The following is a 27712-nucleotide window of genomic DNA, read 5'->3' as shown; positions in this document are numbered from 1 at the left end:
CATATATACCCTTTTTTATTGTATTTTTTTTGCTGTAGCTAACTTGTGGTCAAGTTAGACAGCAATTAAAAACTACAATTGTCTTATTGTATTCAAAAAAGACAAACGCCACGTTTAAAGGCGAACTTAGTTTCCAATTTAAAAAGGGGCAAACCCGCAAACGCAAATATGTGCCCAAATGATTGCGAAGTCCGGTAATTACTACTCGGAGTGTGAGTACCTGAAGGCAGCACCGGCGCCGCAGACCCCAAAACCCGTGCCCGCTGCCTGACGATGGTAGCCTGAAGACGGATGGTCCAGGGCCGTCCTCGTCTAACCCGAAACATGCGAGTGTAACTTGATTCGTGTTCCCGTCAATAGCGCGAGCTCAGGTACACGCGTTCATCTCGAAACCTTCGGCTACGTTACGTTTTAAACCATGGAGGACGACTGCGTTTGTGAATACGACTCGACCTGGGACACGGAGAGCGATGGAGACGACCCGGCCGGAGAGAGCCAACCCCGGCGGTCATCTCAGGACAAAAACAAATCCGGCTGGACTCTAAACGTACGCGCTTTTTACAAATGTGTATTCGTATATCGTTCCCACCGGGACAAACCCGCGACTTGAACTAACGTGACCGCGAAAGGAACGTGTTGACTTTTTGCTCCTTGTTTCCATTTCCGGACGTCAGCTCGCGTTTTTTGCTTCTTTCGGAAAGCTAACGATAGCTGCTAGCTAGCCGGCCTAGCTCGTCTGTGGCGTTATGTCCGCTTTTAAGGAGTCACAAATCGCCGGCGTCACGTCGACACATTAATGTTCGGCTGCTTACAGCGATAACTATTCATTCTTTGTCATTTATATGCGAAATAGATTGCTTAAATTAAGTGTTAACCCCGTTTTTCGGGAGTGGGAAATGGGTTAGCTTGGCCTTTTTTTTTCTTCTTTTTTTTTTAAATAAACGTCAACTCTGAACGGTGACTGTACAGCGGTGCATGTCGTGGTATCGTTAGCACTACTTGTTGTGTATATATTTTAATTAAGCTGCATCAAAGCTAAATAACGTCGTTATCCGCATCTCCAAATCGTGTAACGTTGAGAGATTTTCGATGCAGGTGAATTTCACTTTCGCTTTTATTTTGCAGTGGCACCACACGCCCAGAAACATGAGGGCGGCAAAGGACATGCAGAACTACAGGAGAGGCTATCCAGTAAGTCACAGCACCAAATGCACCTTGTGCAGCATAACGGAGAGAGAGGAGGTCAAATTATATCTAAATATATGTTTTTCTGTGCTTTTTTGACAGAATCTTACAGATGACGAGTGCTCGGAAGACAAAATGAATAATTTGCAGTTTTATCTGAATAAATTTCCCTCCTCTCCTGATGGTAACTCGTTAGATATTCTTACAAGATGCGTTCAATGTTCGTAAAAGTCCGTCCAGTGATGTGACGCTTTCTTTATCGCCCGGTGCAGATATCTACATCGAATCATTTCTCAAGGAGTGGAAAAACGACTACAAGCGGCTGGAGAGAGTTCACTCGTACATTCAGTGGTACGTATTTGCGCATTGGTGTGTGTGTGTGTGTGTGTGTGTGTGTGTGTGGGTGGGTTTGTTCAGTCTGAGGGTAAAAAGCCAGTGTCATCTTAATCTGGTGAGCTCGCAGTCAGAGGAATGCAACACACTCTCAAAGTTACCGTGAGAAACTTTTAACGTCTCAATTTATAAACCAGCTCCTCGATATGACCTGCATAAATAAACGAGTCAGCGGGGGAAATTACTATTTCGATAGTTCTCGTTAATGCTCGTCCGTGCCATTGGGTCAGCGTCCGTGCAAAATGAGGTGTAACTTCTTACGCCCAGACTTCAACGGGGTCTCCGGCACCGACCGGGCTGCCGCCGATGAGCCAGAATCTATGTAAAATGAACGTTCCTTGCAGTAACTCTAAGCTTTTTTTTTACAGTAAATAATGCAGGGTTCGTACGGTCATGGAAAACCTGGAAAAGTCATGGAATTTTAAAATGGTCATTTCCAGGCCTGGAAAAGTCATGGAAAAAACTTAAATCATAAGTTTGGGAAAAGTCATGGAAATGTGTTAAAATCACATGTTCATTTACGCCGAGTTTGAAATCATTAATATGTTTTTTTTAAAGAAAGACGCTCAAAATATAAGCCGGCATACGCTCTCAATACGCAACATTTTTCATGTTTATACAGAGATTTCAGTTTGTTCATGGAAATTTGATTTAGTCATGGAAATCCACTGGTCAAAATGTGTAAGAACCCTGATAATGGTAGAAAGCTAACTTTGGGCACCATTTAAGAAACATTAGAAACATACTGCCTGCTTTCAAATAGCCTTCAGGGATAGAATAGCACACATGTATGCATTGTTTACCAAATATTAAGGTCAAAGATCAACACTGCCCAAGCCATTACGGTTTTAAACCATTTAAAGATGAGAGGAGCTATGATTAAGTTGACACTAAATCCTAAAACCCAGAAGGATGTCATGGCAACACGAAGGCGTTGCTTTCTGATTCATTAGTGTTTATTAGAAGGATATATTTAGTAAAATCCAAGGGTTTCAGAGATGTACGTGCTGTTTGATGAAGCACTCGGAGTATATTTAATGTTGGTTATGAACGGTTGTCGAGACGGCTGCAGTCACCTTCACTGAATAAGAGTTTTATTAGATATGCAGTTTGATGTTGTTTTTTCCTCTGTTCTCTTTTTTTTTTAGGTTGTTTCCACTGCGAGAGCCAGGAGTTAATTACATGGCTTCAGAACTCACCAAGAAAGAAATTGAGGTAAGTGCACAACATGAAACGGGCCGTTAATTAATTTGAGCATTTACTTTAATGCCGTAAAGTCATATCTGGTGAATGCAAGTCAAATGTCGTCCGGTGAGTTGATCGTGCGTTTCAGATGCTGTGGCTAGAGAAGCGTTATGTTAGGAAAGATACAGAGGATTATCCAAACTAAGGAAAACTGCTCAAACCATTTATACAGAGGTTGAATGTTGCGTAACATGTGAAATAATTTCTTAGAAATATTGCATTATGTTATCGATAGTCTTAAACTGTTATCAAGCGAACGCTACACTTATTTTAATGTTTCGGAAACCGTTCAGCTCTTTTCATATGTGAAACCATACTTTCATACTTAACTTGACCAAAATTCAAATGTTTAGGGTCACTCAGACAATTTTGTGTCTGCCATGAAAACTCACACTTTTATTTAGCAAATGAATTGAACATATAGTCAAGATATTGAGAAGGTTGGAAATGATGAATTTTATTTGAAATATTATTTTTGTTCTTCAAGCTCAAAGGAAGGCCAGTTTTACAGCTTCTCTCATCAGCATAACTGTTTTCAGCTGTGCTAACATAATTCTACAAGGGTTTTCTGACCCTCAGGCGATAACGCAATGTACCATTAGAACACTGGAGCTGGGCCTCTAGACACCGATGGAGAGATTTTATTAAACACCAGAGAATAGTCATTTATCACATAACCTATGTAGAGAGTGTATTTCTGATTAATTTAATGTTATATTCATTGAAAGAAAGAAAAGTGCTTTTCTTTGAAAAATAAGGAATTTTCAACAAACAAAAAAAATCCTAAGTGACCCCAAACTTCTGTTGGTGAATAAAAGCTGTCCCACATTTAATGAGTTCATACCTTAACTCGACCGTTTATGCTCCCCAGGCCTTCAAGAAGAACGAGGACGCTAAGAAGCGACTAGTCGAGTCCTATGAACTCATGTTGGGCTTCTACGGCATGCGGCTGGTCAACAAGGAGACGGGCGAGGTCAAACGAGCAGATAACTGGAAGGAGCGCTACGGAAACCTGGAGCGGTGAATATAATAATCAGTCTCTTACATGCAGCGTCGGTGTGTAATCTGCAACCGCTTCATCCCTCGCAGGAATATGCACAACAACCTGCGCATCACTCGCATCCTGAAGAGCCTCGGGGAGCTGGGCTTCGAGCACTACCAGGCCCCGCTGGTGCACTTCTTCCTGGAGGAGACGCTGGTCAAGAAGACCCTCGGCAGCATCAAACGCAGCGTGCTCGACTACTTCCTGTTCGCCGTCCTGGACAAGCAGAAGCGGCAGGAGCTGGTGCGCTTCGCCTACCTTCACTTTGAGCCGAAGGACAAGTTTGTGTGGTGTCCCCGGAAGGTTCAGAAGCAACTCCGGAAGGCGGAGAAGAGAGCCGACCCCCTCGGCAACGGAGACGGGAAGGACGAGGCGTGTCCGCGGAGCAAAGGCCGAGACGGCGAGGCCGCCGCGCAGCAAAAGGAGGACGCGCCGGACAGCGTGCCGACGGCTGAGAAAGGGACGGATAAAACGGCGAGCGGAGGCGGAAACGAGGCGTCGCTGGCGTCGCCCGACGCGGACCCGGAAGCGGAGACCGACGTGAACTCCGACGTTTCGGAGAATGGAAACGACTCCGCGGCTGACGTGGACGAGATGGATCAGTCGTCCGGTCCCGACTCCGCGGCGGCGAAAAGCGAGGACGCGGCGGCCGCCGACCCGAAGGCCGCCGCCCACGAACATGACAGCCGAATGCAAACGGATGCGGACATCGACACGGAAAAGCCCCCGAAGAAGAAGAGAGAAGAGGAGGAGGAGGAGCCGCGAAGCAACGGCTCCGCAGGGGACGCCGCCTCCTCCTCCTCCGCCGGTGGGCAGGCGGCAGAGGAGGAGCCCGCCGCCGGTCAGACGAGCCCCTCGGCACAGACGCCCCTAAAGACGTCGAAACATTCACCCTCGCTTTCTTCCGGGAGAGAGGAGAAAGTCCCGCGGACTGATTATAATCAAGCGCCAGATAAAAAGGAAGAGGAGGAAACGTCGGGGGCCGAGCGGACGAACGGGAAGGAGCACGAGGACGCCGAGATGGAGTCGACCCCCTCGAGCCAAGACCAACACGTCGCCGCTTCCTGAGTGAGCCGAGCGGCGGAAGGAGAGGCTTTAGTTTGAGCTGAAATGTAAATGTGGGGACAGAGTGAGACTTAAAAAGACTTCCTGGCCTCATTTCTACTTTATTTGTTGCTTTAGATCTCAATTATTTTCACTTTGGGGGCGAGTGTGAAGTCATTGCGTAATGTGGGGTAGGAGGTAAGTTTCCACACCTGACGACATGAAAGGAGAAGTCTGATGATCATCTTAAAAATATTTTTGCTATTGTCAACAAGTCCCATGAAAAAGGTCAAAAGGTCAACGAACGGTCGTCTAGTCGGCTGCTTTCTGGCTCCCTCGTTCTGTAAGTGGCTCATTGATTGTAATTGGAGACACGAATCATCAAATGTTGACGTCATTGTTTTTTTAGGTCTAAAAAATTTCACATTAGGGAACTATTTGTTTACTCTTTTTTTTTTTTTTTTGGCAGATCTTACGCAAACGGCTTTTTAAATTATTTTTTCTGCCGCCGTTTTGCGAGTATTTCCAGCAGCGTGTGATCGACTGAAAATCTCCCGTTCTATAATTGTGTCGTTATATTATTGAGATGAGGGGGCGTGTCCGCCAGGCTGACGCACGAGCGATACGAGTTTCATAAACGTATCGTTTGTCTTTTCATGGGATTTGTCGACCAAACAGAATATCACCAGACTTTTAAAGTAGTCGTATTTAATATCCCACACATGCGCTAATATTTATGTAAGTCCAGAAAATTGTGAGTATTCTTAACCGTGATACTTTCAGAATTTAATAATTGTTTTGCACTGAAAAATAATTAATTGGAGGATCTTTTTCTTTTCTTTTTGGGCTGTTTTTGCGAGTAAAGAATCCTCTGGACCGGTCTGCATCTGCTGGACCCGCTGTGGACATTTCAAAAACGGTCTCACGATTGGTCCTCGTGACGACTCGCGAAGTGGACTTTTTCAAACAACGGAAGGCCTTGTCCGAAAAATGTGATACGACTGTTTGATTGTACTGAATGTCTGTCTTCTCTCATTTGAAGTCCACTGGATGTTAATTTTCCGTAAGTGATGAACATGTACGAGCCTGGAAGATTTATCTTGATGCATCTTTTTTTTTGTTGGTATTTGCACTTCAATTTCACGATTAATTATTAAAGTTATGGTATTTAATTAACGACATGGTATTTTTTTTTTAAAGGGCCGTATTGTTTTGTATACGATTGTTCCCGCCCCCAACTGGCTGGTGACGAAGCAGAATAAAGTTCTACCATTTCTTTTTTTGTTGCATTTATTTCATGAATCTGTGAAGTCTGAGTCCGTGTAGCAGTGAGTAATCAGCCGTTCTCAGAATAACACGGAGAAGTCTGATGCGCCGATGGCTGAGACTATTATTACTATATGCGGCAGAATAAATATCTTTTCTTTTTTTATACCCCAGCAGGCTGTCCTCAGCGGAGTCACGTGACTCACAACAGAGGGAGGAGGAGATATGAACGCAACGCGATGCGTTCAGGGGTTCAGAGTCCAGTGGAGAATGCGTTGTTCAGGCCAGCCTCTAGAGATATAAGATGTAGATTGTTTGTAATCGACTTATTTTTATTTAATGCTGTGAACTCTTCCTCTCAGTGATGCTGCGGCGGGGCGTCCAGACAACATGGTGGGTTGGCGGGAAATTCATATTATTTTCCAGTGCACTAATTGTTTCTCCAGAACATAAACACGAAGCTTTTACTTGATCGAGCGGCTACGTTGTGGGGATTTTGGCAATTTGACTCTTTATTTGATAGTGAACTAATCTTTAGGAGTTTAAATGTTTATCTGACATCGCTTTGGGCTTTTGGCCCAAACTTTGGCCGTATCTGATATCTTATTGACCGAGCGGTTCATTAATTGAGAAAATAATCTGCAATGGGCGCCTGGCATCAGGTCAAGTAGAGAGTCCCAAAACCCACAAGTGAGTCGGCACGTTTCCTTCAGGTTCCCTCATCTCAAAGCCGATGTTTTCTTCTTTAATTTTTTTAAAAAAAATCTAGATAACTGGAAAAATGGTTCGGTTAACACACGCTTAAGAGATTTTAAAGTATGTATTATGATTTAAGATGTCAGTAAATACAAACACACAATAAAAAATATATAATGTAAAGGTATTTCACAAGCTGTGACCTATAAGCATTTTTGGTTTGGTTTGTCTCCAGCCTAAAGTTATTTTACGATTGCATATGTACGCAAAAAAAAATCCCAAATGGGTCTTTGTTAATGATCTAGATTCTAGACTGATCAAAAATCCAATTGGGAAAAGTCTTGTTGGTTTTTATGTCAAGGGAACGATGCTGACTTTCTGTTGGGCCTACCAAAAAAAAAGACTTGCTACTGAGTTGCATTGTGGGAAATGTAGAGCGCAGCCTGACGGATTCAGGGCAGTTTGGACCTTCCTATTTATGAATGTGCCAAAACTCATCCAAGTGCGTAAAACCTATTACATGTGCCGGAGTGCCCCTTTAAGTAATTGTATTTCTGCACAATGAATAATCAATTCAATCATCATCATTTTTTCAGAACTACACACACACTCACACACACCTTCTGTTAGCTCAACCCACTTTCTCGGTATAACCGAAATAGTTTCGCCTCTAACCCCCCCCCCCCCTCGCCCCTCAGTGCAGTGCGCCGCCAGTGAGTTCAGCCCCTTCGGCTGGAGACTCGGGTTTATCTGGATCCAAGAAGAGGAACGCCATTCGGGAGCAGCGCGCGGGGACTGAGAGAGCACCGGGAACCGGGGATTTGACCTTTTTGTTTTCCGTCACCACATCGAGACTCGGGTTTGTGAGGAGCGAGCCGAGGAGCCATGGCGGTGTTCTCTGCGCTTTGGGTGCTCTTACTGTGCCAGCTTTTGACGTCATCCCTTGCCCAGGTATGGCTCACCGACCCGCGGCGCGCGGCTCCTCCGACCGCCGCCGCGCTTCTTTATTCGTCGGTGGCGTTAAATGTGAATGTATGTATTAATAACAGAAGTGGTGTCCGTTGCTGGTCCTTCTATTGATATCAAAGGCTCTCCGTTGTGCACGTGACAGTCGCTCTGGTTTACATCTGCGCTAGATCTGACCTGCGTGCGCACCACAGGTAAAACCCTGACCGTGGACCCGGGTTCTGTCCCCGTGCTCCTCCGGGGGCCTACCGGGGCTCTCCCGTAGCAGCTGGACTGTGTGCAGGCGGCTGTGCCTTTCGCACTGTTTGGTGAAGTCGGGGTTGTGTGTGTGTTTTTCTTCCCCCTTGAACCTGTGGAATGCGCGCGGCTTGGAGCGCGCACAATGCCGCCTCTGTGCGCTCCGGGCTCCAAATGCGCACGAGCTCATTTTGGAAAGTCTGAAGTGAAATGCGTTTATTTTGTTTAGATGAACTATGAATTAACTCCTGATTTGTGCTTTCTTATTATATTATTTGGGCTTCCTCGTGTGACTTAGGGGGAGAGGGGAGGGATTTGACGCGTCTTTACGCACGGCTGTCTGCATCAGGACATTGCATGGAGTTGCAGTAGTTACATCTTTATAATTATTACATGTTGTCTTGATGAAAATGCAACATTTGATCATTCTCATACGGTCGCTGACAAAATATACCATAATAATAATATATTTCACAGCCCTCGTGTAGGATATGGTGGGGATGGAACAGAAGATGCTCAATGCCTGATGTTGTTCAATGTTGTGTTGCAGAGGCTGGGCCCCAGAGGAGCTCTTGGGCCCCAAGGACCCGGAGGGCCACTGGGAAAGGACGGCACTGATGTGAGTTCACGAGACGACAAACAGCTTCTTTCCACTTTTAAAATCAATGTGCCACACAATTATATTTTCCTTTTTTCAGATTTTTTTTCATAAAGATGGGCTGTTACATTACAGATCAAAATCAAACCTGAATTAGAATATTTAAAGCTCCGTGCCACAGGCTGTAGTGATAGTTTGGTCAGTGGACGTCTCGTCTTTTCTATTTTTTCTTCTTTTTCTTGTAATTCCAAATCTAATTCACACCCAGTCAGGAGTCTTTGGGAGAAAGGGGGTTCTTTGTGCGTACTTGTGACTGAAATGTTTCCAGAAGTTTGTTTTTATCTCACTGACTCCTCCCAAAGCCCCTCCCCCTCCCAAGGGGGGAAACATTATGCATGTCAGGTAGGCAGGGTTTAAGAATTATAATAATGAATGGAGTTATGTAGTTTTGAAAAACGGTCCAGTTGCTTTTCCTTTTCTATTAAGCTTATATTATATTCATACTGTGACAAGCTTTGCCTTCTTCATGTGTGGATGTCCATCGTTGTGTCCAGTCAGTCAATATTGGCCATACAAGAACAGATTGAGGCCCCCGGACTGACTGACTGGACGACCTGTTTCAGGGATTTTGCTGGATGTGGGTTGTTAGGATTTTAAAAAACTTATACGAGGACATTGGATTACAAGGTGAAAAGAAACACTATATCCAGGTCAGATTTTTGTCAAATGTTCCTGTTATTTTATAAAAAAATAAACACCGTAAATGTTTTACATCCACGTCAGGAATTCTTAAAATAGTGATGATTTGAGTGACTCCAGTAAAGTGCCGGCTCACAGAGGACCCATTGATACATTCCCCAAGCCGGTGAGACCATCTAGAGTTTCAGCTCACACCTCCCCCCCCCCCCCACACACACACACACCCTGTACAAACCAAACATGGAGCTTGTGTCATGTGACCAGCCAGCACCCCAATGTTCTTCCCCCAGTCACTTGTATCATATTCTGTGTGTTGCTATTGAAGTTGAATAAAGTGCTCTGGAAGTATTTAGATGTGTGAGGTCACGATATCAATAAAATGCACATTTCATCCTATTTAATTTTCACCATTCTCATGAACAGGGCAAACCTGGACCTGCTGGACTGCCAGGGAAGACAGTAAGTGTTACTCATAAGAAGCATAGAGCCTTCTTTTGCACAAAATGTTTATGATGTTAAGAATATATATATATATTTTTTAAAGAATGCCTGAAATAAAATGTAGATTTAGGAGTGGAACCAAATAAAAGACCCTTCCATCCTCTCCCTCCCTCTTCATGAATGTTTATCTGTGCAGGGTCCCAAAGGGAAAGAAGGAGCTCTAGGAGGAGCAGGGAAACCGGGCCTGCCGGGACTCCCCGGGGTGGACGTGAGTGTCCCCCACACACACACACACACACTTGGTCCAGGAATGTCAATGGGTCACCGAGCAGAGCACGAGCCAATCACGTCACGTGCTTTCTCCTCAGGGTTTGACGGGTCCTGATGGTTCTGCTGGGAAGGACGGACCCCTGGGGCAACCAGTAAGTGCTTCTCGGTCTTTTTTTATATTTTTCCCCGGGACACTTGGGGTACGCTTCTATAGACCATTTAATGTGACGACTGAAGATCTCTACGGGGGGGTCTGTCGGCGTGGATTTGTCTGGTCGGCTCACCTTCCTGGTGGGAGGAGTTTTAATGAGGGATCAGAATCGGATATAATTTCCTCGCCGTTTCCCTAATCCGGCCTGGAATGCACAGTGTTTTCCCACCGGCCTGAGAGAGAGAGAGAGAGTGTGTGTGTGTGTGTGTGTGTGTGTGTGTGTGTGTGTGTGTGTGTGTGTGTGTGTGTGTGTGTGTGTGTGTGTGTGTGTGTGTGTGTGTGTGTGCGTGTGTGTGCGCGCGATGGTCTGAGGCAACTCGCACACGTCCTCCGAGAAGACCGGCTCACCACCGGTCCATCCGCATGAACACACATTAAAGCCACATCGAAGGACCTGCTTGTTGCCGTCACGACAACCAGCGACTCCACTAATTAGCCGGCCCCTAATGAGGTCGCCTGAGCCGACCGGCGCGTCTAATGACTGGGATTACTCCACCGTCACGGCCGGGTCGCAGCGGCCTGGAGAGGACAGGCGGGAATCGAACCGGTGGCGATGGAGACGGAGCACGAGCTGGCGGTAATCAGACGAGACTCATGAGAGGCGCATCGACCCAATTGTGTTATTCAAAAGAGTTTTTGTTTTTCCCCCCGTTTTTTTTCTTTCCTCCAGCCCCACGCCAGTTTGGTTTGTGCACTTTGTCGTCTTTGTTTGCACGGCGATTCGCATCGCGGTGTCACGCTTGTTTTTCTGCCCCCTCTCTCCCCCTCTCGGGCAACACAAATACAGCTGTGAGAGGGGGGGGGGGGAGGAGGAGGAGGAGGAGGGGGGTGTAATTTTATCATTTATCTGTGGATCTAGTTTGTGGGAGTCATTTCTTTCCTGATAGAATGAATGGATGCATCCCGTTAACAAACTGCAGCTCGTAAAGGAAAGAGGGACACACATACACACACACACATGCACAAACACACACACACATGCACACCGCCATCTGAATTAATCACAATAACTTTAACAATAATCGGCAACGTATTTGTGACTTTCCACTTTCTCATGATCAACATGACCAAATGACGACATATCATATATATCCCTGTTTTATTTCATCGATTGATTTTTGTTTTTATGAATTGATTTGCCGAAGAACACATTTAATAGAAGAGTCTCCGACACTGGTCGATTATGCTCTTTAAAGGCGTTATAGAATATAAGATAAACATTGGCACGACGGTTCTTATTATTGTGTCTAGCTGGACTGTGACGAGCAATTGTATCTCACAGGGAGAGCCCAGGTGTGTCAACAGAATAAATAAAAAGTCCAACCTCAGAGAAGAGAAGGGCACGTTTACAGAGATACATTCACTTCACACATCACATGCAATCAGAGGATCTATTCCCACACACACACACACACACACACACACACACACACACACACACCGGGGCGGGGGCGTGATGCGTTCAGGGTTCGGGTCTCTCGGCGGGGACGTGATGCGTTCAGGGTTCGGGTCTCTCGGCGGGGACGTGATGGGTTCAGGGTTCGGGTCTCTCGGCGGGGACGTGATGCGTTCAGGGTTCGGGTCTCTCGGCGGGGACGTGATGCGTTCAGGGTTCGAGGCTCTCGGCGGGGACATCGGGTTCGGGCCCGTGGTTTCTTTACGTGAGGTTGATCGTGTCATTCTGTCTTGCTCTCTCAGGGGGACTCTGGACCTGCCGGACCACCTGGATCTCCTGTAAGTACCCCCCCCCCCCACACACACACACACACACACACGGCGGTTGTTGATGCTGTCGGGCTCGTTGTCGGTGACTTAACGTCCTCCTGTGTCTTCCGTAGGGCAGAGGGAGAAGCGGCGCTGCAGTGAGTCCCCGGCCCTCTGACATCACTCTCAGGAGGGGCGGAGTCGTCTCATTTACCGAACCGCTCCAGTTCTGTTCATCGCCCCAAGAGGGACCGCATGACATCATGTCAATAATCCGCCGTCTTTTGCTTCCAGGGACTTCACGGAACCAACGGGTACCCGGGCGGAGTCGGGCCGCGAGGTTCCTCGGTGAGTATCGGCCCGGTCGCTCCACTTACGAACTTCCTGTCCTCTGATTTGGACGACAGTCAAATCATTGTCGTTTTCTCATTTTATGACATTTTGTGATTCAATATCCAGTGGGACACTCTCTCTCTCTCTCTCTCTCACTCACTCACTCACTCACTCACTCACTCACTCACTCACTCACTCACTCACTCACTCTCACACTCTCACACACTCACACACTCACTCTCACTCACACACTCACTCACTCTCTCACTCTCTCACTCTCTCACTCACACACTCACTCTCTCACTCTCTCACTCACACACTCACACACTCACTCTCTCACTCTCTCACTCACTCTCTCACTCTCTCACTCACACACAGAGACACACACTCACACACACGTATGACCTGAAACAGGCATTTGCAGCGGAGTTCATACACAAGCTGCTGCAGTAGAAACAGTAAATCTGAAGAAAATAAATAATAATTATGAATAATTAAGAAGTGGCGAGGAATGCATCAGTATGTGGCCTTCAGGGTCACAATCTATTTGGATGATCCTAAATGTACACCCCGACTCGTGGTTAATTAAAAGATCGCTCGGTTTCAGAATGACGGTTCATTTCTTTTTAGCACCAATGTCATTTTATCGTTGGGGTTAGCATTAAAAATACAGTTAAAGTCAGTTAACCCTTGTCTTGCCTTCGGGTCAATTTGACCCGATTAAATATTGCACCCTCCTGTCGCCTTCGGGTCAATATGACCCGATTCAATGTTTAACCCTCCTGTTACCTTTATATTTACTAACATATTTTACCCTTGAGGTCAATATGACCCCAGCTATTAAAATCTCCAGAAAATTATTAGAATTAATATTGTTTTCCAAGTTTAAGTGTGAGGTACTTTATGTTTGTTTGTTGACTCCCGAAAGAACACCGACATTAAACATTGAATCGGGTCAGATTGACCCGAAGGCAACACAAGGGTTAAGACTTCTTATGAGAGTGTTATAGAGAGAGGCAGCGCGGGGTCCAATGACGTATTATTCATCTACTGTCCACCAACTTCACGTGCGTTGTGATTTCAGTCGTTAAAAATCTCCTCCGCACATGTTGTAAGACATGTAAGGTACTCTGCTTGGACGTCCAGTTTCCTCCTTAAAGAATATGCGATGTGCGCATGTATTCCTCTGAAGTGTTACATAAGTCTCAACAAGAGTCTCTGAATGCTGGAGGTATTGGAGCGTCGTCCTGAAGTGACAAGAAGCAGAAGCACGTTGTCCTTGGAGTGTGAGGCTTTCATCGTGATGACTGCGACTTCGCTCGACCGACTCGTTACGATCGGAATCTTTACGGAAAGTCCCGACTAACCCGGCCGCTGTCCCTCCGTTTTATCAGGGTGCTGAGGGTCCTCCGGGACTTCCCGGACCTTCCGGCTCCGACGGCCCCCCGGTGAGTGCTCCGTAACCCCGGTGCTGCTGCCGGGTCTCCCCCCCCCCCCCCCCCGTTGGGACTCGCAAATGCAACGGCTGTATTAACGCGTGTTTGTCGTTTCCTCCCGCGTCAGGGTCTTCCCGGGACCCTTCAGGATCTGAGCGGTGACCTCCTGGTAAGTGTCCCCCCTCTCCTCGCCCCTCTGCACGGTGACCCGTAAAAGCGAAGCTGCGTCCTCAGTGTGTCCTCTCTGTCCTCTCTGTCCTCTGCAGTGTCCGGCCATCTGCCCCTCCGGCCCCTCGGGTCCTTCTGGGATGCCGGGCTTCAAGGTGACCGTCGCGTCCGCCGCGTTTCATTTTTGAATTGTCCGAACTGATGTGACCCGATGTGTCTCTGATGTGACCCGATGTGACCTGATGTGACCCGATGTGACCTGATGTGACCTGATGTGACCCGATGTGACCTGATGTGACCCGATGTGTCTCTGATGTGACCCGATGTGACCTGATGTGACCCGATGTGACCTGATGTGACCTTATGTGACCCGATGTGACCCGATGTGTCTCTGATGTGACCTTATGTGACCCGATATGACCTTATGTGACCTGATGTGACCTGATGTGACCCGATGTGACCTTATGTGACCTGATGTGTCTCTGATGTGACCTGATGTGACCCGATGTGTCTCCGATGTGACCCGATGTGTCTCCGATGTGACCTGATGTGACCCGATGTGACCCGATGTGTCTCCGATGTCTCTGTAGGGTCACACGGGGCATAAAGGAGACAAGGGAGAGGTCGGGAAAAATGGAGAGAAGGTGAGTTTTTCCCTTCTTCTTTTCAGCGGCTCGATAAGCAGAGAACGTGAACAACATTTTCTTTTCTCCGTTTCTCGGAAGTTTTTTCGTGATCCGATGTGAGGTCAAAGGTCAGGGATGTCGTATGTGTACAGATTGTAAAGCCCTCTGAGGAACATTTGTAATTTGTGATGTTGGGCTTTATAAAAATAAAGAGAATTGAATAAGAATAAACTTAATGCAACGTGCAAAATATAGCTTTTTTTATTCCCTCCTGTAACGCGGCGTCCTGTTCCGTCTCCAGGGCGACGCCGGTCCATCCGGCCCACCAGGTATTCCTGGGACCGTGGGTCTGCAGGTGAGTCGCACACAACTCGTGTTACTTTTCACCCGTTGGCGTATTTATTACATCTTATCCAGGCACTTAACCCTCCTGTTACCTTTAGGGTCAATTTGACCCCATTCAATGTTTAACGTCGGTGTTCCTTGGGGTCAATTTGACCCCAGGCGGTTTTTCACTGTGTCAAACATATAAGAAATATCAACTTTTGTATATATTTAAAGGGCTATTTAGGTAGTCAACAAACAAACATAAAGTACCTCACACTTAAACTTGGGAAACAATATTAATTCGAATAATTTTCTGGAGGTTTTAATTGCTGGGGTCAAATTGTTAGTAAATGTGAAGGTAACAGGAGGGTTAAAAACAAAACAAAATGTCTGAAAGTGCCTTCATGCCGCTGTGGCGCTGCGTTTCAGGGCCCCCGGGGTCTCCGAGGTCTCCAAGGCACGATGGGATCCATCGGGAGCAGAGTAAGCCGCCTTCAGACCACGACCTTCAGACCACGACCCGCCGCTTGTTGTCGCTCGCGGCGCAGACGTTTGAATGCGTGTGCTCACCGTGTGCTTCCTCTGCCCGTAGGGTCTGCCCGGTTACAGAGGCAAACCTGGCATCGCCGGCGTCATCGGGAAGACAGTGAGTCTCTCCTTTTCTCTTTTTAAAAAAATATTCTTGGAACAAAAAATAAAAAAATGTGTCCGCTGGTAGTTTACACCCCGAATAGACGGCCGGTCCCACCAATGAATAGCTGCGTGTGTTTCATCTGACGTCTCCAGGGCGACGCCGGGGTGACGGGACCGCGGGGATTCAGAGGACCCAAGGGAGAGATTGTGAGTCGGGGCGGCTGCAGCTCAGTGGGGGGGAGGGGGGGCGTCAGTTCGAGCCCCGCTCTCCCCATTAGTTGCAAGTCGAAGTGTCCTTGAGCAAGGCACTGAACCCCCAGTTGCGGGCGCATCACTGCAGCCCACTGCTCCTCAACAACTAAGGATGGGTGAAATGCAGAGAACACATTTCGTTGCCTGTGTATCTGTAGTACAATAGAAAATACATTTAAAAATGTGGGGATTTAGATTCATTAAAGTCTAAATATGAGATATGTATAATATACATATATATATATAATATGTGTCTTTCAACAGGGTAAAATTGGCCCCAAAGGAGGTCCTGGGGGATCTGGACCCAAAGGGGAGCCTGTAAGTGCATATCCGATTGATAAATAATCTCATATTAAAAAATATACATCATCCGGTGAACTCGGGAGCGTGTCTTCCGCAGGGTATTCCCGGCAGAGACGGCAAAGACGGGACACCGGGATTAGACGGCGAGAAGGCGAGTTCCACCTTTTTTTCTTCTTTCTGCACGCTTTGGGGTTTTAAAATGTGCGACGCGATTGCGCGTCGTCACGGTGACAGCGGTTTCCTCCATCACCCCCCCCACACACACACACACACACACCCAGCTAGGGCTGCGGGGGGGGAGCGAAATACTCTTTTACGTGACACGTGTTCACCTGTAAGCCATGGACGCCTGTGCGTTATGTTTTATTTATTACCTTCCATTGAAAATGCGGAAGGTTATGTTTTGATCGCCATGTATTTATTTATTTATTTATTTGTATGCGTGTTACTCGCATAACTCAAAAAGTATTAAACCAAATCGCATGAAATTTGGTGGGATGATTGGTTATTATCCGGGGACCAGTTGATTAGATTTTGTGATCGATCGGGTCAAAGGTCAAAGTCAAGATCATGAAAAGGTCAAAATCTTATTTTTACCGTCAATTGTTATCCAATTGCCATGCAACTAATGCCAAAATGTTCATAATTCAATGCCCAATCTTGTGATATGCGAAGGTATGCGCTCTACCGAGTGCCCGTTCTAGTTCTTAAATGTGTTAAATTAGAACTTGTCGACGTGTTTTGACTGTCGCTGCCGTCCTGAACGATGAGTCGGCAACTTTATTTCGTCGCGTGTGTTTTTTTCTTCTTTTCACAATGACAATAAAGTTCCTGACCGTGCCGCGTGTCTCTGTCGACAGGGTGATGCCGGACGCCACGGTGCCTTCGGAGAGAAAGGACCCAACGGACTTCCCGTGAGGGTTTTGAAGCGAACGAGTCCGTCTCTTTTTAAAACTAATAGAGGAAGTTTGATGGTAACGTCTGTCATATTTTTGTATTCCAGGGTCTACAAGGGAAGGCTGGCTCTAAGGGCTCGAAAGGAGAATTTGTGAGTATTACAAAATAAGAGTTTGACCGTGAAGATGACGTTCGGACCGCGGAGGACAACTTCCATCTTCTTTCCTATCAGGGCGATGCGGGGAAGGACGGGGAGACGGGACCCTCGGGGGAGCCAGGTATTCCTGTATGTATCTGACGGTCACTTCACCTTCACGACGCGGAGCCCGGACTCTAGACTCTCCTGACTTGCCATCTCCCCCTCCCCCCCCTCAGGGTGATATCGGCGTCCCAGGAGACCGGGGGATAGCGGGACCCAGAGGCGTGGCGGTGAGTTAACGTGTGTTACGGAGTCGTGGGGCGAAAGGAAAAGCTTCAAAAGAGTTCACGTAAAACAATCTTTACCCCATTTATGAACCAACTTATTACTTTCCTCTCCGCGGGTAGTCTGTTCAGTCACTTTCCAAAACTTTGAATGTATAAAACACACACACACACACACAGCAGCGATGAAGATGAGATGAAACTTGAAGAGCTGAGTAATAAGAGGTTAATGCTACGTATTCAGTGGAGGCAGCGATGAAGGGCCAGTGATGAGAGCAGGTATTCATCAAAGAGGAATTCATAAAGAGAGCTCTTTGTTTTTCATATTGGACCCTGCGGAGAGAGAGGGGGGGGCAGATAGAAATGACCACACGTCTCTCGCACGCTGCGCTGCGTACCTACCATTGTGCCCTCTCCCTCTCTCTCTCTCTCTCTCTCTCTCCCTCTCTCTCTCCCTCTCTCTCTCCCTCTCCCTCCCTCCCTACCTCTCTCTCTCTCCCTCTCTCCCTCCCTCTCTCTCTCCATCTCTCTCTTCTCCCCCCTCCCTCCCTCCTCTCTCTCTCCCTCCCTCCTATCTCTCTCCCCTTCTCTCTCCCCTCCTCCCTCTCTCTCCCTCCTCTCTCTCCCTCCCTCTCTCTCCCTCCCTCTCCCTCTCTCCCTTTCTCTCTCCCTCCCTCTCTCTCTCCCCCTTTCTCTCTCTCTCCCTCTCTCTCCCTCCTCTCTCCCTCTCTCTCCCCCCTCTCTCTCTCCCTCCCTCTCTCCCTCCCTCTCTCTCTTTCCCTCTCTCCCTCCCTCCATCTCCAGTGTGAGTGACGTCTGTTCCCTACAGGGCGGCATCGGGCCGACGGGCAACGCAGGACCACAGGGAGGGAGAGGCTTCCAGGTCAGTTGCGTCACATCACCAACCACCATCGGCTTTCTTTGCTTTTCAGTCCACTCACTGGCTGTGTGTGTGTGTGTGTGTGTGTGTGTGTGTGTGTGTGTGTGTGTGTGTGTGTGTATTGTGCCACAGGGGGTAACCGGAGCCTTGGGGGATCCAGGTCTTCCGGGTCCAACAGGGATCCGTGGGGAGTTTGGAGAACGGGTGAGTTTAGTGACGATATTAGATGTCACCCCGTATAATCCCTGATGCTGCATCGGGGGTTCTTAGAACAACAGCAACACGTCTTCTCTTTGCTATTATCCATTTAATCTGCTAGTTGTCTTCTCGATGACTCATTTAGCCGCGTAGACGATATTTTGTTCGCATATAAGCATTCAGACAAATATTCACGTTTGAGAAGAAAAAGAGAATTTGAGCACGTTTCCTTAAACAATTACTCAAAAATCAGTTTGTCGATTGACAGATCAATGAATTGACTCATCGTTCCGGCTCTAGTACAGCGTGTTAAAAATAAATAAAAATCAGGTCAAATTAGTCTTCATTCCTGTGTTTGCAAAATCAATACAAAAGATTTAAAATAAAAAACAATCCTGAGGGAAAAAAAGAATGAAACTTTCACCAAGACAAAGAGAGACGTGGGAGCGCCGTCCGGACGCAGGTCGTCTCTCCTGGGTCGGGGGGGCGGGGGGGGGGGTACCAACCCAAACTGACACAAACGGGCCTCCTGTTCGGAGTCTGCGGACAGAACAAAGCCGGTCTTTATACACACCGCTCCGGGTTCCCCTCAACCAGCCCACCTCACTTCCCTTCCTTCATCCCCCTCTACATGCATCTCATTTATTCTCTCTCTCCTTCTTCAACCCTCCAGGGTCCAGTTGGAGCCCTCGGCGCTAAAGGAGACATGGTAAATATGAAAGTTCTAGCTCAGGCCCGGCGTGTTTCAATACAGTACGACCTCCACTGAATGACGCCTGTGAAAGTCTTATCATCAGCCGACGAGACGACTCACTTCGCTTCGGAGTTCTTCAAATAAAAACAAAGGTTTACGAGATTGAATCCAATAACTGGGATCATCTGCTGCCTCCCTAGGGCCTGGCAGGAAGTGACGGCCTACCAGGAGAGAACGGAGAACCTGTAAGTCATTTCTTAAAATTCACAATATTCAGAATCCAAACGCTCGTCACCTGGTCAGCAGCAATCATTTTAAAAAAAGAAAAAAAGATTCAGAACTTGGCTGACTAGAACCCGAAGGAGAGAACACATTCAACGTCTTTACGTCTCCTGTCAGCTGTTGTGTTTAGATCGTGTTGATGTCTTTGAATGTAAAGCCCTTTGCTCTGGCTTTTTGACTGTTATGGCCATTATTTACATTTCCTGAATGAATCCACGTTCTCGGGTCCGTTTCATGTTGACTGACCACTTGAATCTTTGGGCTGCAGTGACCTGGCGGGAAGCTGCTACTTGGATAATAAAGTTGAAGTTTCACCCTCCTGTTACCTTTGGGGTCCATTTGACCCCATTCAGTGTTTAACGTCTCTAAAAAAAATTGACATCTATTTTTGCTTCATATTTCAGGTCTTTTCCTAATTTATTGGGGACAACTGGGAAAACATCAAATTCACATGATATGTTTTCAATGTCCTGAACACAACTTGTACACAACTTGACCCCAGGCTGTTTTTCACTGTCAAACATATAAGAAATAAACTTTTTATTTTATTTAAAGGGCTATTTAAGTAGTCAACAAACAAACATAAAGTACCTGACACTTAAACTTGGGAAACAATATTAATTCTAATAATTTTCGGGAGGTTTTAATAAGGGTAAAAGATGTTAGTAAATTTGAAAGTAACAGGAGGGTTAAGCTGTGTAACAATCTGTTCTCACTTTTTTTTTTTCCAGGGTCCTTTTGGCCCGGTTGGACAAAAAGGAGGGGTGAGCGACATCATCATCATCATCCTCGTTTTCATTTTACGTTGCTTGTGTTTTTCGTAGACTCCTAATAGAGCCGCTCCGGTTCAAACCGGTTTTTCTAGACGTCGGATGATGCTCTCCATCAGATGCCGTGTGTGGGAGTATTTAGCGGCACGAGTTTGTTCCAAACTCCCTCTTTGAACTTTAAAAAAAGAAGAAAGAATGGAGCCCAGCTCCAAGCTGTTGCCCACCAGTCAGAGGCACATGCTCCTGCTGCACATTCCAGGACTAATAGGATTCATTAGAGTTTGGTATTGCCGGCTTCGGCTTTATTAGCCTGTCGGCCACGAGGGAGACGAGTCGCATTAAGCGGCGGCACAATTTAGCAAATTAGAGACGCGGCACTCACACTCTCATTTACCGTTTGCTCGTTGGAGTAATTATCAAGCCGCCGCATTCTGTGCCCAGTTGGCTCGTCGGCTGGTGTTTATTAAAACGATCGAAATCGGAGGCGTCTGGATGTTTTTAGCTCCACTTTGGGAGAACTTTCACTTCTTGATTAGCATTTCTTTTCGTTGCAAAATGTGATGAGTTATCTAACGGATAGTTATTGTTGATCGTAGGCTGGAAAGCGGGGTGAACTCGGACCGAAGGGCGTGCCGGGTCCACAGGGAGAGTTTGGGTCAAGAGGGCGTCCAGGAAAAACGGGAATAATGGGCTTCCAAGGGGAGCAGGGTCTGCCTGGAATTGCAGGAAAGACCGGCGTACCTGTGAGTGCTTCCATTAAACACGAGACACGTACACTACCGTTCACAAGTTTGGGGTCACTTAGAAATGTCTTTATTTTTCAAAGAAAAGCACTGTTTTTTCAATAAAGATAACATTAATCAAAAATACACTCTATACATTGTTAATGTGGTGAATGACTATTCTAGGTGGAAACGTCTGGTTTCTAATTAAATATCTCCAGAGGTGTAGAGAGGCCCATTTCCATCAACTATCACTCCAGTGTTCTAATGGTACATTGTGTTTGCTAATCGCCTTAGAAGACTAATGTCTGATTAGAAAACCCTTGTGCAATTATGTTAGCACAGCTGAAAACAGTTATGCTGGTGAAATAAGCTATACAACTGGCCTTCCTTTGAGCTTGAAGTTTGAAGAACAAAATTAATACTTCAAATATTAATCATTATTTCTAACCTTGTCAATGTCTTGACTATATTTTCTATTCAATTTTCAATTCATTTGATAAATAAAAGTGAGTTTTCATGGAAGACACGAAATTGTCTGGATGACCCCAAACTTTTGAACGGTCGTGTGTGTGTGATGACGTCATCAACTGCCTGAATGAGCCGACACTTTTCAATGTCCGCTTGTGTTTCAGGGTAAACTGACGAGCGAGCAGCACATCAGAGAGCTGTGCGGCGCGATGGTCGACGGTGAGACATCGTGATCTGGTTCTGGTGACGTTCAATAAAAATAAAAATAAAAAAGGCGAGCTGGATTATTGACCTTCTGGTGTTTTCCCACCGCGCAGACCAGATCGCCCAGCTGGCGGCGAACCTCCGAAGACCGCTGGCCCCCGGGATGGTGGGTCGGCCCGGCCCCGCGGGGACTCCGGGAAAGACCGGCGTCGTCGGCTCCATCGGGCATCCGGGTCTCCGCGGACCGTCGGGCTACACGGGCCAGCCGGGAGAACTCGGAGACCCGGGTCCCAGAGGTATGAAGAGACGAACCGGCGGCGATCTATTGAGAAGGAGTGCACAAACAACTCGACCGTCAGTCGTACGACGATGTGACCGAATTCGCTAAATCAACAGTGGAAGCAGATCCTCATCTTTTGTCCAAATAAATGCCCTGGAGTAAAAGAAAAAATATATTCTTCTGTAATGACGCACAGTAAAATCATAAAGTAGTGAGAGTGGAAGTACAGCAGGAGAGATACGTGCACCGATGATGAAACAATGTCCGTCTGCCCTCCAGGTAATGTTGGTGAGCAAGGCGATAAGGGATCCTTTGGCAAAGCTGTGGATGGGCCCACTGGGGACCAAGGACACCAAGGTACGTGGCCTTAGTCAGGACACACACACACACACACACACACACACTCCAATAAGAATAATGATGGCTGCACTCGAGTGGTTTACTCGCACAAATGGGAGCGAGCAACAATATAATTAGTTTGCATAGTAACAGCTGTGATGTGATGTAACTATTATTGGACTGACATCCAACAAGTCACAACACAAGGCGCACGCTGCAACGCGGTTCACAACACGAGTCCGGTTACGAACCTTCCGCTCATTCCCTGTCCGCCGTCCTCAGGTCATCCGGGAGCACTCGGAATTGTCAAAGACGGGCGCGACGGATCTCCCGGAGATCCGGGTGAGCCCGGAGAGTCCGGCAGGGCGGGGAGGACCGGGCACCAGGGTCCTCCCGGAATCTGTGACACGACCGCCTGCCAGGGAGCGTCGGCCGCTGGGAAATCCTCCAACCCCAAAAACCATTAAACACGACTTCCTGCAGCCTGATGTCCACCCGCCCCGAAAACGAAAAAGGAGGACGGGTGATAAGCGAAGGAAGGAAGGAAGAGCGATCACACGAAAATGTCCTCTTTATTTAAATAAATATATCACAAGATGGGAAGAGTAACATCAAACAGGTGATATTTGGAGAGGAATGGAGGGAACGTCCCCGGAGTGACATGAACACGAGACAAAAAACATCAAGATGACATCCAGCGGCACAGAAGAGTCCAAGAGATCAACTGCATCGCTCCATGTATGACAGTGTTTCACATAACAAGACTTGACCTACAAACAACGGGAACATTAATGAGTCCTTTGGTGTATAGAAACTTTGTACATGTCGTTGCCATGCCCCAATTACCTTGGTTACCATCTTTCTGGCAGACGACCCTCTTAAAAACAACAGCGACCGCCTCTGAAGTGAATGCATCGTGGCCCATGAGTGTAAATCACAGGTGTTACCTCAACATACACGCCAACAGTGTAAGATATGGAAATAGGCGACAGAGCTAAGAAAAAAAGCGTCCGTCAAGGAGCTGTGTATGAATTGTAAAAGGAATAAAAAACAAATAACAAGGTGCCTAGAAATTGTAAAATTTAAACTTATTATAGTCTTTTTTTCTTTTTCTTTTTTTTACAGCTTCTTTGTTTTTCAATTACATGTGAAGTTGATTTTCTAGGTTTGACAATAAAAAAACACAATAAAACATGTGGATGCATAAAACAGACATTGTAAAATAAATTAAATAATCTTAGGAGCAGTTTTTTTTGTTTATAAATACAATGACCACATCCACCGGGGGCTGTAACTATTAAATACACATGACCTTAAATACTATTTATTATTTGTGGGTGACTGTTGTATGTACAGTAAGATGCTACAGCGACATGTTGTAAAAAAAATAACAAATAAAGCCACTTTTCAGTAAAACATTACTCTTCTCTACATATCAAATGAACAGTCTGTATATCCGAGTAATATGCCAACACCATGAAAATCAATGAATACCATTCATTCACAAAGTAGGAACACTCTTTTCCATGTAAAATGTAAGTATTGAAGTGCATTTACAAGCATTAAATAACTTGTTTTTGAATCAAGCATATAAAAAGGTGTACTTACAATAAAAAGGTACGATAGCCGAAGAGGGGAAATCAAATCATTAGAGCACCATCTCAGCTGTGGGAAACAGTGCCACCTGTGGATGGCTCAATAAAATAACATATATTTATTTTGTACAATGTGGGTTTGGGGGAGATAATATATCAGCTGGAGAAGAAATGGCATGGCACTTCAAACACGAGCCGGAAGCCGTGTGGTTTTGAGATGCAGCTGAAGAAAACCAGATAGTTTGAGCATCCGGTGGCCTGGAAACCTTTTGAAATAATTGTGATGTAGTCGGAAGCAGAGCTGCTCTATGTCAGTCAAAACGATCCGACCCATTGGCCTTTAGCCCGACCTCATGGTGCAACCCGGGCTGAAATGTGAAGTTCACATTAACTCTACTATCTGAGTTATAAGATGATAGTGAGAGGGTCATTGCTCTACCGCCAGAGGGATGCTCAGGATCTCATCCATCTCCCGATGGATTGGATCCGGGCTGGAAGAAGAGCTGGATTCAAGAAAGCGTCCTTTCCCCTCAGCGAATGCCGTCTGAAACCCCTGGAAAAGAGAGAAGAGCAAATGATTGTGGCTCATGATAGTACCAGTACCGTAGTATTTTTAATCTCTGCCTATCTAGAGTACCCCGGTGGTGGTGTTAGACGCATTGTTTCACTTCGCTGCCAAGATTATTTTTTTTAACAATTCCCACAGACTGCAACGCTAGATGATCCATCGCAGAAAAACAATAAAGTTGACTTGATTTTATACTTTGAAAGCAAGAAGATATTGATTTCAAGAAAAAAGTAATATCAGGTAATCAGGCATTCCTTATTACTCGGGCCCTAGGTTTCAAGTCTCAAATATTTCAGTTGCAGGATGATGATGATGATGATGAACTGCTTTACATTCGACATCAATCATGTCGAAGCTGAACACCAGCTCACTTCTTTGAAGGCGTCTCCGCAGGTCTTCTTGATGTATCCGAGGAAGGCGGCGGTCCACTGCAGGGTGGTGACTTTGTCCGTGCTCGACTCGCAGAACGGCACCAGCATGTTCAGCTCGTTGCAGTACAGGCTGATCCTCTTCCTGCGCGGCAGCAAAGACGTTACACGTGTTATTAGCCGGAACTCGCAAACGTTGCCGACGTGGTCTTTAAATCCTGAGGGTCTTGCGTTGCCTTAGACGGTGCACAGTGCAGAGAGACGGGAAACATTGGGAGACGGGAGGGTGAGACATGCAACAACGGTCCCCGGCTGGAATTGACTCAGACTGCACCATGATGAGCAGAGTAGAGAGGCTACCATAAACAATATATATATATATACATGTACACATTTTGTAAACATATCCCAGCAAGAAATGCATTGCCTTTACAAGTTATAAGTTGTCCAAATGTACAACTCACTGTGCCATAAACTAATTAGTCAACAGCGTACAGTAAATTAAAAATAACATAAAAGTATTTAAATATACAAAAATTAGAAACATTTCAAATATGAAATGTCTTCCCCCTCTATTCCTGAAGAAACTGAAATTTTTAATATTTGAATGGTTTAAATAGCTGAATATATGAAGGACTAGAAGAGGGACAAAAAAGGTGCGGAATAAATAGAATAATAAAAAGTTTAAATAAAGATTACAAGAACAATAGTTGGACTGCTGAAGCATTCCAACTAATTCAAGGGGGAGTACTTTAGAGGAATTTAGTCTGTAGTGACAGCTAAGCTACATAGTCATACACAAATATTTTTCACATCCCAAGAGAATTTATACGACCCAGAGCAAAAATAAATCTAATTCTGATTAAAAAAAAGTACATTAATTTGAATTCCTGAACTCATGTGACTCACCTGCGTTCCCTCTCCTTCCTGTTGTGCTTCTCCTTGCGCTGGATCAGTGACATATGAGATTGAGGTCTGATCCAGGTGCCGCTCCCCGATTGTCCGGCCGAGGTTCGGCCGGCCGAAGCGGCCTTGCTGCATTTAGAGCCGCGGGTGCCACCGTGCGTCCTGAAGGCAGCTGGTTTCACCGCATCGTCACCTTTGAGCGCATACGGCCGAATTAGGACATAAACAGCGGGGAAAAAAACTCTGATATATGAAATGAAAGTAATAATAATAATAATAATAATTCTGACTTCTATAGAGCTTTTCTAAATACCCAAAGACGCTTTACAGGGAACAAGAGACAGACAGAACAAAACAAAAAGTTGGCAAACAAGACGAACAAACAGTGACGTGAAGAAAGGAAAACAAACGGGGTGACAAACTGGAGAAGCTGTACGAGTCGTATCGAAAGTAGGTTTAGAGTTCATTACTTCCTATGTTCACCAACTGCTGCTCCTCGGTTGAGTTGCCGCCACTTGCACTGTGAGCTTTCTTGACAAACCTTTCCGGGTGGAACTTAAATGAGAAACCACTGGGCATGGTTAAACCCTGGTGCTTGTACGGTTCCACCATATGAGGATTGTGGCCAATCACCTGAGGTTAAAACAGGAAAATAAGAGAATTAAACAATGAATTCTACCTGTGCTTTTTATCCAGCTGTGAGACAGTGCTTTTTTAATTTTTTTATCATACCTGTTCACACATGTTGGCTGCATATAGGCCGGAAAACTCAGCTCTGTCAGTTTTTATCCACTTGTACATTTGAGAGTGAATGGCCGCCTCTTGAGCCTCTGCAGACTGCTGAACCATCGTCAAAAAACTGAAACAGATATTGCACATTCAATAAAAATGAGCATTATGGGGCTTTATCTACTTCACAAACAGCGGAACACTATATTCGTGACGCCTACTTGCTGTGAACTGCAGACTGGATATCTTGCTGTCTCGGGGCGTCGGCAGACAGGCTGTTAAACCTTTTCTCCAAGCAAACTCTGGCGGCCGATCTGGATCGCATCTGCGAAGATGCGCTGCAGTCGGCCCGGAGTTCGGTCGGGCTCTCCGCCGCCCGGATTCTGGCCAGCACATAACCCGGGACCTCTCGGTGAGAAGTTGGCGTCATCTCTCCCGGCATCGCCAGACAGTGTTGATCGGTGGAGATCGACAGGTCGACAGCTTGAGCGGGCGCGATGGAGGAAGCGGGGTGAGACCTGGAAGCGGGCGCATCTGGAGGGGCCGTCTGTGCCTCCATGTGTACCTGGATGAGGTGCTGAAGGTGCGTGTATTCAACCTCAGACATCTCCATCAGACCGGGCTCCATCAGACCGGGCTCATGTCCCAGGATCTGCCCAGGATCAATTGTAAAACATGCATCGTGGCTCAAAATCCCCCTGCCGGGGTCACAGGTGTGTTCTCTGGACGAAGGTGACCCGTGGAGGGTTGAACAGGCAGAGGGGGGTGACGACATCCTGGCCTCTGGAGACGAGCTGGAGACACAGGAAACATGAGCTGCTCGTCGCACGTTGACACCAAAGCAGGCTACGTAAGTTAGCTTCAGTCCCATGTTAATCAAGTACCTGTGGCGTGCCCTCTGGAAAGCCAGCTCTTCCAGAATAGTAACATTATTAAGTAATTATTTTTTTTGTAACAACATTGCGGTTTCAAATCAGCGGCACAAAAAAAACACCGAAAACAACACTCACATCGTCCCGAACAGACACGACGTCAAACTGCCCGGAGCTAACGTTCGCTAACGTTCGCGTTGATGACGAAGAGCTAACGTTCGCTCGTGACGTCACGTCAGAGAAAGAGGAACTTGAAGCTAGCTTTTAGTACGTTTGGACACTAACCCACGCGAACGTCAAATAGGAAACTTTTTCTACGAATGAGTTATTACGTTTTGTTGGACGCTAAATACGATGCAGCTCTATCAATCATCTTTCTCCACGAGCCTTTATTTTTGGGGTGTTCAACTTACTTTGTACGCAATTCCCCTCGACGAAC

The 27712-nt window shown here is 46.4% G+C and overlaps 3 protein-coding genes across 7 annotated transcripts; 2 read left to right on the top strand and 1 right to left on the bottom strand.

The window, feature by feature from the left end:
- Positions 1-247: 247 nt before the first annotated feature.
- On the top strand, positions 248-6188 carry ogfr (opioid growth factor receptor). 3 transcript variants are annotated; one of them, XM_056422652.1, is made up of 8 exons: positions 248-547; positions 1126-1191; positions 1288-1369; positions 1458-1536; positions 2727-2793; positions 3695-3843; positions 3913-4933; positions 5775-6188. In XM_056422652.1, exons 1-7 carry the CDS (start codon positions 419-421, stop codon positions 4931-4933), a joined length of 1593 nt encoding a protein of 530 aa, XP_056278627.1. In that variant the 5' UTR covers positions 248-418; the 3' UTR covers positions 5775-6188. The 3 variants fall into 3 exon arrangements, with proteins under 3 accessions (XP_056278627.1, XP_056278626.1, XP_056278625.1); XM_056422651.1 differs by having other exon boundaries at positions 3913-4977; XM_056422650.1 differs by having other exon boundaries at positions 3913-6188.
- A 270-nt stretch (positions 6189-6458) lies between these two features.
- col9a3 (collagen, type IX, alpha 3) lies at positions 6459-23485 on the top strand. Of its 3 annotated transcripts, none has more exons than XM_056422648.1 (33): positions 6459-6568; positions 7575-7822; positions 8625-8693; positions 9795-9830; positions 10009-10080; positions 10181-10234; positions 11992-12027; positions 12132-12155; positions 12292-12345; positions 13725-13778; positions 13894-13935; positions 14033-14089; positions 14525-14578; positions 14862-14915; positions 15317-15370; positions 15480-15533; positions 15674-15727; positions 16037-16090; positions 16173-16226; positions 16936-16989; positions 17079-17123; positions 17205-17258; positions 17348-17401; positions 18225-18278; positions 18408-18479; positions 19147-19182; positions 19368-19412; positions 20181-20213; positions 20816-20962; positions 21577-21631; positions 21730-21912; positions 22176-22253; positions 22518-23485. In XM_056422648.1, the coding sequence occupies exons 2-33, from the start codon at positions 7757-7759 to the stop codon at positions 22700-22702; spliced, it is 2037 nt and encodes a 678-aa protein (XP_056278623.1). In that variant the 5' UTR covers positions 6459-6568; positions 7575-7756; the 3' UTR covers positions 22703-23485. The 3 variants fall into 3 exon arrangements, with proteins under 3 accessions (XP_056278623.1, XP_056278622.1, XP_056278624.1); XM_056422647.1 differs by having other exon boundaries at positions 7570-7822; XM_056422649.1 differs by lacking the exons at positions 6459-6568; positions 7575-7822; positions 8625-8693; positions 9795-9830 and having other exon boundaries at positions 12137-12155.
- On the bottom strand, positions 23333-27176 carry LOC130199292 (transcription factor-like 5 protein). The gene is made up of 6 exons (XM_056422653.1): positions 26623-27176; positions 26405-26531; positions 26143-26305; positions 25676-25865; positions 24770-24911; positions 23333-24383 (listed from the first exon to the last, which is right to left on the bottom strand). Exons 1-6 carry the CDS (start codon positions 27174-27176, stop codon positions 24258-24260), a joined length of 1302 nt encoding a protein of 433 aa, XP_056278628.1. The 3' UTR covers positions 23333-24257.
- Positions 27177-27712: the final 536 nt, after the last annotated feature.

Source organism: Pseudoliparis swirei, chromosome 9 (genome assembly GCF_029220125.1).
Source record: "Pseudoliparis swirei isolate HS2019 ecotype Mariana Trench chromosome 9, NWPU_hadal_v1, whole genome shotgun sequence".
Lineage (NCBI taxonomy): Eukaryota > Metazoa > Chordata > Actinopteri > Perciformes > Liparidae > Pseudoliparis > Pseudoliparis swirei.
This window is presented reverse-complemented; position numbering and strand designations above follow the sequence as displayed.

Excerpts from the sequence above, each read along its gene's own strand:
- LOC130199292 (XM_056422653.1), bottom strand. The coding sequence starts at position 27,176 with ATGTCGTCACCCCCCTCTGCCTGTTCAACCCTCCACGGGTCACCTTCG. Across the intron at positions 26,306-26,404 it reads CAGCCAACATGTGTGAACAG|GTGATTGGCCACAATCCTCA; the intron begins GTATGATAAAAA and ends TTTTAACCTCAG. Across the intron at positions 24,384-24,769 it reads GCGGAGACGCCTTCAAAGAA|GGGTTTCAGACGGCATTCGC; the intron begins GTGAGCTGGTGT and ends TCTCTTTTCCAG.
- col9a3 (XM_056422648.1), top strand. The coding sequence starts at position 7,757 with ATGGCGGTGTTCTCTGCGCTTTGGGTGCTCTTACTGTGCCAGCTTTTG. Across the intron at positions 7,823-8,624 it reads TGACGTCATCCCTTGCCCAG|AGGCTGGGCCCCAGAGGAGC; the intron begins GTATGGCTCACC and ends GTTGTGTTGCAG. Across the intron at positions 13,779-13,893 it reads CCGGCTCCGACGGCCCCCCG|GGTCTTCCCGGGACCCTTCA; the intron begins GTGAGTGCTCCG and ends CTCCCGCGTCAG.
- ogfr (XM_056422652.1), top strand. The coding sequence starts at position 419 with ATGGAGGACGACTGCGTTTGTGAATACGACTCGACCTGGGACACGGAG. Across the intron at positions 1,537-2,726 it reads GTTCACTCGTACATTCAGTG|GTTGTTTCCACTGCGAGAGC; the intron begins GTACGTATTTGC and ends TTTTTTTTTTAG. Across the intron at positions 2,794-3,694 it reads TCACCAAGAAAGAAATTGAG|GCCTTCAAGAAGAACGAGGA; the intron begins GTAAGTGCACAA and ends TATGCTCCCCAG.